Source organism: Anopheles moucheti, chromosome 3 (assembly GCF_943734755.1).
Source record: "Anopheles moucheti chromosome 3, idAnoMoucSN_F20_07, whole genome shotgun sequence".
In the NCBI taxonomy this organism is placed as follows: Eukaryota; Metazoa; Arthropoda; class Insecta; order Diptera; family Culicidae; genus Anopheles; species Anopheles moucheti.
This window is the reverse complement of record NC_069141.1, coordinates 55,705,961-55,720,281: the sequence shown is the minus strand read 5'-3', so window position 1 is coordinate 55,720,281 and position 14,321 is coordinate 55,705,961. Positions and strand designations below refer to the sequence as shown.

General features: G+C 42.4%; 1 protein-coding gene across 1 annotated transcript in view; it reads right to left on the bottom strand.

Annotated features, from left to right (window-relative positions):
- Positions 1-579: 579 nt before the first annotated feature.
- The window catches only part of LOC128301652 (gamma-1-syntrophin), a 57,457-nt gene continuing 43,715 nt past the window's right edge, over positions 580-14,321 (bottom strand). Inside the window, exons 5-11 of the mRNA XM_053038237.1 lie at positions 11,918-12,076; positions 6,193-6,319; positions 4,119-4,259; positions 3,840-4,024; positions 3,387-3,770; positions 3,101-3,304; positions 580-2,565 (exon numbers count right to left, since the gene is read on the bottom strand). Of these exons, the coding sequence (XP_052894197.1) occupies positions 2,455-2,565; positions 3,101-3,304; positions 3,387-3,770; positions 3,840-4,024; positions 4,119-4,259; positions 6,193-6,319; positions 11,918-12,076 (1,311 nt within the window). The 3' untranslated portion in view covers positions 580-2,454. The remainder of the gene's footprint in view (positions 2,566-3,100; positions 3,305-3,386; positions 3,771-3,839; positions 4,025-4,118; positions 4,260-6,192; positions 6,320-11,917; positions 12,077-14,321) is intronic.

The following is a 14,321-nucleotide window of genomic DNA, read 5'->3' as shown; positions in this document are numbered from 1 at the left end:
GGAAGTAAAGAGAGAAGAAAGCAAAACAAAGATGGGTAGATAGAAGAAAACCAAACTATTAACTTTTGCTCAGAGCAATAATAAGTAACCAACACATTAAATAGATGTATACCATGCTGCTCGAAGCGCAGAGTGGAAAGATGCAGAAGAAGGAAGAAATGAACTCAAACCAAAGAACAAACCAACTAAGTTGATAAGCGAAGCGCAGTTGCCTTCACCAGGCGGGAAAGTCTCTTCATTTATCTGCCTAATTCATAGCAATGCAACTTGCCTATTTAACTATTCTGATTTTTTTTTGTAACCCAGTTAACGTTGTGCCCTGTTAGTGTAACAGATTCCGATGGATGGTGTGTTACACTCATGTACAGCTTTGGAACTTGCAAAGGAATTTCCTCCAGCAAAGTTAGAGTTTTGTAATTTGATTTTTGCTTCTTTCTGTCGTTTCCTTTTAGGCTATTTGATCTATTGACTATATTGGTAATGGATTTGCAGCACGTAGTAGCATGTAGTAGTAGTAGTAGTAGTAGTAGTAGTAGTAATATTATTATTTGTGGGTTAGATGTTTTCCAGTATCCGGTTAGTAGACGTTAGGTTAATTACCTTTACTTGTAACTGTTGCTGTTCGGCTTTTCAACTTGTTATCCTTTTCATTTGCTTTAGAGTTTGTTAAAATTGGTGAAGTTACCTGCCATTACTATCTATCTACCAAGTTTACTGGGCGTAGTTATTAAATTGTTCTATTTCGAGTTTACATCTGGCTTTCGGCGGAGGGAAAAGTGACAGTGTAAGGGTTTTGATTTAATCTCCCAATATCGTACTACATACTTTAAACGTGTTTGCTTTTGCTGTTTGCTGGTGGGTAAATGTTTCCAGTGTGCTCGGTTTGCGGCACTGAAAGAGTTGCGTTACGTTAGTACGGTTGCTATAACATTATGTGCGTCTAATAGTATAAACTATCTGAGAAACATCGGAGCTGATGTTGATGGTGCTGCTGGCATTATTTTCCTGCCCTTTTGTTCCACCCCTTCTACTGTACAAGCGAGCCGATTCTAAATGGTTCGTTTTTTGGATGGTGGACTTTGTGCACTATTTTGGAGGACAAAAAAACAGAGTCAAACTCACCGTCATGCGAAGATTTCAAAACGCCTGGTGGGAATTCTACACCGCCTGTGCCTATCCATCCTTCAGCTCAGTTATGTTGTGTGACCTAATAATTAACAACACCTCCACCGCGACACTTTGCCAATGTGGAACGCACCACAACAGAGCTAACAATGTCCTACTTCTTGGTGGATTTGCAATTAAATCCGTGTAAATCGCTTTACGTGGTCCAAGGTTTGCTAGTGCTGGTGCTCCAAGTGGTTCTAGCTGGTGGAGGCCCATACGGAGGGCTAGTTGATGGACGAGCGAAGGAACGTTCGCAATGAAAATTACTGCCATCAATCAGGGTGCCCAGGGACTCGGCACGTTGCACGCGTTGGGGAAGTTCGTCAGTCAGTCAGTCAGGGCATTCGGTCACGTATTAATTCCACAACTGGTTGGAGTGTGGAATGGAGTTTTCTAACGTTTCTCTTTGGATTTATGGAAGTCACCACGGTCACATGAAGTTGGTTTTTCAATATAGTAATGGTATTTCTCACACGGGAGAAGGAAGATCTTCAAGAGGTGATCTTGCGTAGAAATGGACCCGTCGTATTTCGGTGCAAAACCCTTTTTGAGAGACATTCTTGCGTGCAGCGGGAAGATATCAACGCTCTGTGACTCTGTACAAATATTCGCTTCAGTTTGACTGTCTGCACGTGCATCATCTTTTTTTTTTGTTGCTTAAACTAGAACAAAACCTAAACTAATCGAACCCAATATTTCCCGGGAGCTTTCTTCCAACGCTCGACAACAACAGTAGCCAACAATCACAACGAATGAAACCTATCCTTAAGTGGCTATTCTTGATGCGGGTATGTGCCAACGAATAAATTTCTTCTCGATTACTTTCGCTTTTACGAACAATCTAGACTAATGCTACCGGCGCGCGGGATAAAGCTAAACGTCTCCACGGCAGGACGGTTCCCTCCGGGTGTATTAATCGAATCCATCGAATTTAAAGGTGGCGCGAGTTCCCTCCAAACATCAGCACGGTGATGGGTATATAATCGTTTAATTAATCGTATTGCGCGATGACATCTGGGGTCAGTTCGTTGAAGTCTGTAAGCTCTCGGTTGACAATGGCTATCCCACGCGGACGAGGGATCCCAGGGCAGCATCCTGAAGGTTTGTGCATTTGACGCTCGACCTCGGGACACTTGGTTGGTTCGCTGTGAGCAAACCAGTCGCAGAACTGGGAACGGGGAAAGTTGTCCCGTCCGGTGCCGGACGCCCAGCATTGAACTGTCCCGTGCGGTCGAGAAGCACATCACAGCACCCCCGGTTGGGAAGTAATCCGCCGGACCTACCGTTCTAGGCCTGCTGGATCGAGCTCAGGAAGGTGGGATCGACGGAAGCAACTTTCGCCGTCAGAAAGGCATGCATGCAGAACAGCAAACTTTGCAGCACATGACACTCGAGCTCCTTTGCGCCGAGCACGTAATGCGGGATGCGGTTGGCGGGTGGGGTGGGGGGGGGGGGGGTGGATGACGATGATGATGGTAATGGCGGTGGTGGACATAACCAATGGGTACCAATATGGATGAGTGAAGCGTTAAAGAGAAAAGAAGACAAAAAGAAACCGAAATTAGCATCAACACTGTTTACGGCAGGCATATACGCGAGCATCAAACTTGGATCGTTCCAAAACGGTACGGAAGCAACATTTCAATCAAAAAAGTTGAAAGAAAAAAACGGGCAAACGGAAAGGTGGGAAAAAAAGGAACAACCCAAAACTACACGGCCCGAAAAACCCGAAAGCAGATTTCCGAGCATCCGAAGCCGTAATTAAAAGTCAAAATCGTAATTCGAAATATAAACGCCCGGTGTCAAGTGCAGATGGCAGGAAATGAACGCCCGGGAAAATGTGAAAAAAACAACGAAACGGAAAAACACAACAAAAAATGCTCGAAAGCAAGCGTGAACGCAGCAACCAAAAAAAAAACAAGGTCGTGTCTACCTTCGTTTCGATGGTGCGCGTTTCGTGGTCCTGGAAGTGAAGCTTTAACTTCGATTTGCCATCATCGCTGGAGCCGCGCAGTTGCGAGAACTTGTACTGCCAGATAACGGCCGCATCCGCACCCTCGGTTAGGGAAAATCCGGCCTGCCAGTCTAGGGTAAGTCCGCCCGTTTTGCCGTGGTGGGACACGGCGAACGTTTTGCGCTACACAAAAGAGAGACGAAACAGACGTGTGTTATGCGCGGGATTCCCATTCATCTCGGAGTCGAGGATGTGAAGAACTTACACCGAGCTTGATAACGCTCGTAACGATCGCCGCGTTCCAGCTGTTCTCAATCCGCAGCAGTTCCTGGCGCGTCTCCACACTCAGGTAGCGCGGCTCGTGACCGGAGCTTTGGAGCAGGAAGCAGTGCTGCCGGGAGTCGACCGTTTCCGACTCCTTCACCACGCGGAACATCGTCTGGTACACCTTGTAGGCCACGTTCGCCTTCGTCAGGCCGGTCACGTTGAGCGGTGGCGAGTCGAACAGCATCACCTCGGTACCCTTCAGCACCAGAAAGCGCGGCTTGTAGCTCTGCCAGGAGATGTGATTGTTGATGACGCCCTCGTTCACCCAGCCCATGTACTCGATCCGTTCGCCGACGGGGAAGTTTCGGTTGAACAGCTTCATCTGGTGATTGCAGAGCAATGATACAACATTCAATGTTGCGCCCGATGCACGGCATACGAACCACCTTACCTGCAGGCTGGTCAGTCCGACCACGTTGTCGGTGATGTACTTTAGCCACTGGCTGAGTATGGCTAGATCGTCGCAGTGTATGATGCCGGTTGTGGTCCCGTTTAGTCCTCGCACCTCGAACGCATTCGGTCGCAGTTTGTCCGTGCCGTAGATGTACCTCGTGACGTACGCCATCATTAGGGGCACTGCAACGGGGAACAAGAAACAAATCAATCATCCAGAAGCGAGCGGCATCATTGTCAGCGGTGGAAACATGCTGCGAACAAACGGCACACGCACCCGAAACCAAGTCGATCCATCGATTTTCCGGCTCGGAACTGATGGACACCGGTCGGCTACTGTTGACCGATTTCCAATTTTCATCCGCCTTCAGCTCGGCGCACGTCGCATCATTGTCCGACTCGGGCGTTTCTCGGCTTACTGTAGTGGGTGTGAGAAGTAATGAAATAAATTATGGAATCAGCTTTTTCGATGCAGCCCCGAAGGTGCAGTTCGGATGACTGATAGGTTCTATACCACTGCCCGCACCAACTAGCTGACTGACGGAGAGTGCCTTCTGCATGATAAATGGCGCTTGCCTGAACACTGGACAAGCAGAACTGAAGGGATCGCTTTTGGGAGAAGCTAATTGCCGGCAACTTGGAAGCGAGTTCCGCTTCCGGTAGAGGAAGTTTTTAGCAACTAGCAAAGTGTTTGGAATGAAAAAGTTTCCCTGTCCGACAGAGGTGGCAAACACACGACAATGGTTTTAAAGTCAAATGATGGACTGATTGTTTAGCTTCTGGTAAAAAGTGAAAGAGTTGCATAAGTGTCACAGAATCACAATTAAAAATCTTTACTGAAAACTCTAAAATCATAATCAACTTTGACTCGATTGTTTCAAGAACATCGAGAGTCCCTTTACCGAGAGTAAGGAAGGGCCTCCAATTCTTCAACGATCCTGGAAGTGAAAATATTTCCGAAGAAATATATAACGAAACTCATGTATATTATATAGTACAATATCAGGTAGAAGCTTCGAGAAATAAGTAGAATAAAAATGAAACATAAAATTATTGTAACTACGGTGAACATCAGATGGTTCCTAAGACTAATAACATTAGGTGCAGGGCCACGAGAGTTGACAAAATGTTGACAAATTTGTCAAGTGACAAAATCAGCTGGTCAACTGCGTAAAACCACTATACCGTTGCCGCGCACACAAGCAGTACTATTTGTACTATTTGACAAAGTAAATTGACAAGAATATCCACATAATCGAAGCAGCTTTCGACAGTTGTTACCAAAAAAATATCTTATTTCATATTTTTATGTTTTGTGTAAATATTAAGAGATTTAAGGTATAATGAAAATATATAAGTTATAGTTCATTCAAATATCAAGCTTTTGTACTTTAAATGCAAAAAAAAATATAATTTTCCGATTAAAAATAATATTACATAATGCCTTAATTAGCAAGCGGTGCAAAATTTTGTCAGCATTCTGTCAACTTTTTGTCGTGGATTTTCTACAAAATGAAGTTTGACAAAAGCTCACAAGTAGTGACAATAGCTCCGTTTTGACAAATTTGTCAGCTCTCGTGGCGCTGCACGTATTATATGAAGGAAATATGGCAAGTAAAGCGACTCTTTATTTGCCAGAAAATTTCAGTTAAAAGTCACTAAAAAGGCTGAACAAAAAACAGACAAATTAAAATAGTTTTTTAGTAATAGTTCTACAAAATTAATAAGATCTCGAAATATTGCTTTTACCATCGCTATATAGTGGACATGAGTTTGACGTTCCTGCAAAAATGTCCGGACATACTAAGAAAACTGTAAAACAATGTATAGTTTGTACTAAAAAGGAGTACTAAAGATGAAATTACATCATGGAGACGCTCGGGTGCTTCAGAGGCGTTTGTGGTAACGGCGAACCATTCGAATCAGTTGCGCAACAGTTCATTCCCGTAAACACCCAAGCGCAACAGAAGGTAGAACGCGTTATCCTTCGCACTGCACATATACACGCAGCGGGATGCGGACGCCAGTACCCAGCAGAACTTGAGCTACAACACTTCAGCTTGAAGAGTGTCGTTTTCCACTTTGTTGTCGTTTTGTTTTTGTCTCCACTTCGCAATTCGTTCACCCAGTTTTTCCTGGTGAAATGACCGATTCGAAGGGAAAAACAGGGGTGGGTATGGAAAAGCTCACCCACCCTACCCTAATTGCCGACTTGCTTTTATGTCTGAACGTATCGTGGAGGCGTTCGAGTAACTAAGCAGAAAGGACGACATTTGCCTGTTTGGCTTGGAGGCATCCGTACACGGACGAGGATGGCGAAAAAACAAAACGAAATAAAAGCAGAAACTTACATTGTTTTTGCAGGAATGGCGTAGCGGCACGGTAATGCTTCACAGTGAGGACCACGATATCGCCAGCATTCCGGAGAATGTTGACCGCGTCGTCATGTGGACAGGCTGTGATGTATTCACCGTTCACCTGAAATGCAGGAAAAAAGTAGAGCAATTTTACTGAAAGAGTCTAGGGCACACACAAAAAAAGGGAGACGAAGATGACGCGCACTGAGCTCGTCTGATGTCGTTGGCTTTTCGGAGGATGTTAAACACTGCTTGACTGTTTTCATTTCCATCTGTGGCAGACAGTTATACACGAGAAGTGAATGGCATCGGTTTTAGTAGCACTGTGGTAGGATGAAGAGGTGTTTTAGTTAATTAATTTATTTTTTTAATACTTTCTATCATGATCTGCGAATTTTTCATGATTATGTTTATTTATCTGGCAACACTGGCAATGCTAAAGCGAATAAATTGGGAAACCCTGGCGTTTTTGAAGCTGACTTCTATGATAGGCCTATTCTTTGTCGCAACTATGTCCGTTCTCCCCAGGAATTCTGTTTTGCCTGTTGGCAGAGTCTATGGAATGCCAATAATCTCGGGAGATCTTTGCTTGCGATTCTAGGTTTGACGAGCCCCTTGAAAGTATCGCGTTCATCTGCATAATATCAAAACTGATGTCTAATCATTTTGCGTTGAACGCTCACCTAAAGAGTACAAACCAGTAGATGTAATAGGTGATATAGACCACCTTCGGTGGACTTGAAAAGACTTTTATGATGTTAAAGGATCACCGTTGAAGGCAGTAGCGGCAAATAACAGGGGACTGGATGTCTCAGTTAAAGACATACTGACAACAAGAGTCCCAAAGTTGGGGATAGAATTTTTTATAGAATATTGGCTCAACAATAGTGCATAACATTTAAAATAAGTAAATAAATAAATATATTCATGTGTTCACCTAACAATATTCTTCATAACCAGCTTCACCTAACAATATTCCTGCATAATGTCCGCATGAAAATAGTGCCCAATTAAATTCCAGTTTTATTCTGCTCTGTATAACCCCCAAAACAATGCCCAAACCCAAGTTGTTGGGTTAAAGGTATCCAATGGGCGCTAAAGTGAATAAAATATGAAGCATAAAAAATCATTTCCCACAATCTAATTAACATTTTGACTCGAATTTTCACCTTTTCTATATCGTGCATCTTTAGCTGGTCAGTTGAAACAGTTCGAAGCCCTGAGGCTATGGCTATACAGAGTGTTGAATTTTTAAAACATCGCTGTTAGCCACGCGTTGTAACACAAGTTTCGTTTAGTTTTGGAATGGTTTTAGCCATGGATTTGCATGGGTAAAACTTTTCCTAGCGGTGGTTCGTAGATTCAATCCGTTCCATCCGAAACTTTACTCCGACGTTGTTTCAGCTTTATGATGAATTTTTGATTCTGAGTTATGAGCACCCAGGGTGCATAATACCAACACGCACTAACAGCTGGAAAAGGATTAGCAAGCTTTTATAGGTGTGTAAAGTTTTCCAATTACATTTGAAAATTTTACCACTCTTGACCTACAGCCAGGCTTTTGGTTGCCAGGCAGCAAAAGAAGCAAGTGCCAGTAGCAATGCGCCACACATTGAACAACGTTTAATAATGGTAAAAGGTACACCCGTAAAACACTGTACCTGGTGGTTTTGACCAAAAAAAGTGACATCAAATAAGCCACAAAAACACATGAACGAATGAGTGATGTTCATTTGGCGGGGTCTAACCGAATGGCGATTGAGGCGAGGTCCCTCTTCTTTCCCACCGGGTCCACCGTTTGCCAAACGTTTTTCCTGCCATCAAAGATATATTGACACATTCGTACGTTAACTTAATTAAACCGTCCGGATCGCCCGTACCGGGTCGGACTCGGTTGCTGGTTTCGGTGCACTGTTGGGCGTTCTTGTGGTCAAGAGCTTTCATGATGCATGAAAACAAAAGCGACACATGCACAAAACCAAAATGGTGTAATGGAAGGACACAAAACCGCACGCGGAACAGAACATAGTAGCGCCATTTGTTACCTTTACCTTGCCCAAGGACACACGTTTGGGTTGGTGAGGTGTTTTACTATACTGACTTTATCTGGCTTTTCTTCCCTTCGGTACTGAGTTGTATAAAGGACAGATGAGGATATACAGGATACACGGAAAAAGCTCACTCTAAGCTTCCTGGTCCGATTGATGAAATGAATGACGACTGGCAGACGAAGTTTTTGGTGCCACCAGGAAGGGATTAGTTAGTGCCATTGAAACACCGGCATAATGTGACAGTACTCAGCGGCAGGACTCGGGCTGTGAGTAATGGGATCAGCTGTCACATCTACCGGGCAAGGATGAAACAGACACAGGTATTCTGTTGATGTTCAATTAAAAGTACAATCACTCTGCCAAAACAGAACGTGACGTCTAATGGGTGGAAAGGGTTCAAGTCGTCCTCGGTGCCATTGCTCGGTGAAACAAGACTAACCCATTAGGTAACGCTCGTAAAACTTTACTCCGTTTTTTCCCGGCTGCTTGGCTATCGTAATCCCGGTAGTAAGAGGGAAAGGTTTTATTACGTTTTAAACGCTTTCCAAACACTGTCGTGCGTATGAAGCTAAGGATTAATGTGAGATCAAATCCTTCTGAGTGTATTACGTAAGAAAATGAGTACAGATCACAGTAATTGAGGCTAGTTTTTTTTACATTCTTCCAATTAACCTAGCAAGATGAGATTACTGGTGAATAGCGATCGCATTAATAACAAAATGATTAGTCTCCCTGGTTCGAAATAAAGCCAGAAGTAAATAACTTAAGCGCGTAATCAGATAACTCTTCTCCAAAATTAATTGTTCTAAAATTTAATGATCTCTTATGAAATGATATGATGTACTTTTCCAGAATTCACAACTAGACTTCAAGCTGTCTCTTTAAAATATCCCTCCGAACTTGCTGTAACCGTTTTTTCATTGTTTAGTACTTTCATAATGCCAAAGTGGACCAATCGGTGAGAACAAACATTTTCGGAAGGTGCTTCGATGGATTCGTTCTACCTCCTACCTATGGGCTTCACAGTCACTCTGTTAGTTTGGGACATTTTGTCAAGAAGTTCGGAGGATTTTTAGTTTACGATTAATCTGAAATTTTCCTGATAGTTTTAGTTGTTTTTTTGCATCTACGAAGATCGTGTATGCAACCTTATGATGTATAGACTGAGGCCTAATCATTTGTTAGTGGACACACATCTCCAGCGCATAAGACATGTCGACTCCAGAAAGTCCTGGATGGAGTACGCTCAAGCAAGACGCTCTTTTTTGAAGGCAGTTCGAAGAATAGGAAGATCCCTCGATACAAATTCGCGATAAGATGGGGACTCTCCTATATAACCTATCCGCTCATGGTTGCCAATTCAATATCAACGCCTTACTGGCGGACGTATCAACGCCATCACTCCATCTCAATTTGAGTCTTCCTTAGCAGTTCAGTGTGTTTGACTTTGTGACGTATTTGTTGTACTTTGCTTGTTTATAAGTATCTGTATGAATGTGAAGCGTTACATGAAGTGGGTATTACATTGATCTGAGCTTGAATCAAGCGCTCGTCTCGGATTAATCAACGGAGCTCGTGAGGACGAACTTCATTTCATCCCTGGGGACGTCAGTCGTCAATAAACGCTCTCTACTGTGTGAACATCTCAGCGAGCAAGACGTACTTAAGATTTGTACAAGCAGTCCAATAAACCGTGTCTTTCTGCACTCCCCACAAGTGTATGTTTGATTGAAATTATAAATGAGTGGGATGCGTGAAAGTAGTCCCTACAATACGCTATGGTCAGCCGCAGCAGTTTCGCAAGGCACTTTTGGAGAATTACGTCGCATCCTCTTAACGGATGAAACATTATTACTAACCAAACGGTTGAGACCTGTATTAGAAAAACGATCTTCCTCTCTATCTATGTAGAGATTGGCACCCAGCAACACGACAGAGTTCACCCATTAGAAGATACCCCTTTACGATTCGGAGTCGAAAATGTCTCCCAATTAATGTTCGGTGTATATAATGTAATTGGTACTTTTAAAGCCATGTCGCACTTTATGAGATAACAAATGCATACAAAAAAAAAACTCCGTATAACTCCGTCAAACTTCCAAATGAATCTTTAGGAATGAACCATTTCTGATGGCCTTCTCTCACTTCTTACACAGCTTTGATAGAGCCGTCGTATTATGGCAATCACCGAGCAATTAATGTTTAAATGCAAGCAACAGCCCAACTTTCCACTCTAAATTACCGATGATGATTTAATTTGCCATCGCTGCCTAAAACTTTTCGCGACAAGCTTCGCCTATGGTCGAGTAAGGAACCGTTTATGCTTGTCTCGTCTCCATCTCAAAAAGCGAAAAAAAAACGACAAAACAAATAAAGAGCAACCCGTTCGCTAAACTGTCCTTTTTAATTAATTCCTAAAATGCAGGTAAACATGGCGAATATGAATCGAAGGCAAAGCATCAGTTTGGTTTGGTTCGGTGGTACAATTTAACGATGAATGAAAAAATAAAACGCTTGATGGAAAATTTTCCATTTTCCAAACCATTTTTCCTGGTTTTCTATTTCGAAATTTTCAAATTTAATTGTAAGCCTGTAAGCCGCAGGCTGGGGAAAATGAGTGAAATGAGTTGGCTCGGAAAACTACCCGTTTCCATCTGGGGGCAGAGCGTTGGGATTAACCACATTTTCCCTTTCCGGAAAAGTGTCGAGCAGGGATCCGCTCAGTTTTTTTTTTGGACGCTTCCCAGTGTAAACTGCGTCCGCCCGGTTTTCGACGAAGGTTTGTGAAACAAAACGTACACCCGGACCGTTACGGCCGGTTTACTTGACACCGGAAACGGAAAGTACTCTTATTACTTTCCGGAAATCCCCTCTTTTTCGGAAGGCTGCCTAGGAGAATCAATTTGGCTGGTTGGATGCAGCCGCAGCAGCAGGCTGATTGGCCGCCGTTGAAAAGCTGCAAAGTGATCCTGATTATTTTTAGCAGCGCTTTCGCCACAAGGATGAAACAAAGTAAAATTAGGCTCCCGGAACCCCTGGGGGAGAATGGAATGGAAAAAAGAGGAACAACAACAGTGCAACAAATCAGGATTAAAATAATTTTGGGCCCTATCTGGTGCTCGAAATTGTTTCCCCAGCATTTTGCTAGGATTCGGTGAGAGACAGGATAAGGCAGAACTTTCACAGAAATACATTTGCCTCGTCTAGCATAATTGTGATGATTTGATGGGGGATAAATTTAAATTTCCGACTTGTTTTGCGATGGCTGGCAGGAGATACGCTCAAAAAGCGGATGTATTTCTTATCGTTTTCATCCATATTTGACCCATCCATCCGAAAGTAAAGTGCCGACAAGGAAGTGCAGAATCATGTACAGAAAGAAAAAAAAACGGATCCACAAGAAACCCGAAAACAACCCGAAAGTAATATGTCGTCGAAACACCAGCAGCACCATTACACCGGGTTCCCTTATCGATATTACCGACAGTGCTGCCTTTCGTTGACGTTCATACCAACAGGTACCTTTTGGTGGGTTTTTTTTTTTGCTGTCTTTAGGTCACCTACAACGTGACTTTAAAAGTGTACGGAAAAAAGGGGGAAAAGATCCCCGTGGTGCGATAAAAACTGGCGCTTCCACACCGACAGGACACCTGGGACTTGATACTTACCTTGATGATGGCATCCCCAACGAACAGCTGACCTGTTGCGTCGGCCGCCTGGTCCTTGTAGATGCGTGATATCAGTATCGGCAGTTTATGCTCGGCGCCACCCTTTATGCTCAGTCCAAGGCCTCCCACTTTCTGGCGCGTGATCTGTACCATGCGTTCCTGGGGAAGTGAAGCAAAGGTGAACGAGATGAGAAGTGAATGTCAATTGACGCATTTCGACTCAACTTCCTTTAAAGTACGGTGGCAATAAGCAATTTATCTATTTTTATCATCTGTTCAGCTTAAAGCAGCGTTTTATTTTATTTAGGTTAATTCAGTTACTAAAAATATTTGACGTTTACAACTACCACATTTCGCATTTCGTAATAATACACCAAATATGCGTTAAGATTGACAATTAAAAAAAAAGTTTGACCGGGAACGACCGTAGTGGTTTTCAGCGTATTAATTTATTAATGTTACCGGAAAGAAGTACTTAATCTTGAAATTCGTTTGCATACAATGACTGTTATATACAAAATGAGCTGTAATACACGTGTACAATTGTTGTTTGTAGGTCCCTAGGTTTTTGGACATCCGTGTATGAATAGTTTGAAAAAAATATATTAAAGGATTGCTTTTACAGGATTTTCTAGTTTAGGTGGAGCAACTACAGTCGTATTAGGATTCCTGTCAAGTTTAAGTGCTGGGAATCCTTCTTAATTTTTATTAGGTCCTTCAAAGTTGATTTTCAACGATTTCTCAACAAACGCAACAAACGTGTCAGTTGTCCTTGAGTAACTAAAGTCTTGAGTTTTAAATGAGTTTAAATGAGTTGAGAAGAATATAAGCTACATCTAACTCAACATATCAACTTAAGTCAGATTAATGCAAGAAAAGTCAATATGATCATTATTACCAATTTTATCAAATTAAAAACCCTGTATTGTCTTTTCAAGAGGTATTCAAGATACATGAATTAAAAAATTTCGCAAATTATATTTTTTTAATTTGAACTTTAAATTTTAGGCTGTCAAATATTTACGATCCTTTGAGAAATTATATTATCATAAAAAATATTTGTGGTAAAATTTTAAAATCATCATATTTATAAAAAGTTACGCGCTTACAATCGCTATTACATTAACAGCTTGCTGCTATATAAGGCAGGCAGGGATTAGTAGGTCGTTAACCCCGGAAAAAGAAGCTTTAAATATAAGCACCAGTTTTAATTGATAATCTATTATGCAGTATTTGCCACACCAATACCAGTGCACACACCGTTTACAATTCATATCAGTCACCATAAAAAACAGCATAAAAGTAAACACACAATTATCAACCGATTACAGTACGGTACGGTTCCTGGTTTGCTAAACCTGTTGACCCACAACAGCAGCCATTATCATTGGCGATAATGTAATCATACGGTTGTGGCAAGACCCGCGCAAACAGACTCCATTCACTAATGCATACACGCGTGTTCAATTTTATTTCATTCCTGTATTATGCTCAGGCAAACAGGCGACGTTTGGGTAATTGGTTTTGCCATGGATTACCTCGCATGCAAACAGCCACACACACAAAAGTACCAGACCCGGCAGACACAAGCTCGGAGAAAGATATTCAGTAAACACACTGGAGCTTTGGTTGGAAGGGAGATTTGCACACAAAAGAAAAAAACTCCGCGCTGAAGCGATAATTAGTTTTTACGGCCGCCAATCGACTAATGTGGTATCGGTTTAATGTTGCTTGGACGATTAGCTCGGCGGTGCCCGTGCACACCCTTTTCAGCGTAATGTTGCCGAACGGGCTTTGGACGACCGAGAAAGAGGTTTCTTTTCCGTTTTGTCGGACCACCAGGAATTCGCCGATCTGCCGATTGCCCGGGGCGGGCTTTCGGTTGTCAGATTTGGGTGGTTTGTTTACGAAGTTTTGTCAATGTCGGTCGGTGTGCCGGTGCCAATGTGTGTTTTTTTTTTGCTTTGGTGAAGTCAAAGAAATTTGCCGCCAACTTTCAACGCGGTCGTGCTTATCAGGCATCAGTCTAGCCATACAAAAAAAATAGAAACCACTTGCCATGGGTGATGTAAACGTAACCTATTTAAACCGAAATTTATGAACATGCTCATTGAAACAACGGATTCACGTAATCACTGGTGATTAGGAATGACCTTTTCATTGATTTGTGAGGGTTAAGAGTTCGCTTCGATGAACGTATAGAATACGCTACTCAAAACACTCGATTGGTTGTTATCATTTGTTTATTATTATTATACATCATCATCTCAGATTAATGGTTTTAAAACAAAGCAAAATATTAATTCTCTATTGAGATGCAGTTTTTAAAGAGGTAATTGAAATATGCTTGCCATGATGTCGGTATGCTATGAATTATGAATTGAACTGAATGTGTTAAATAAAT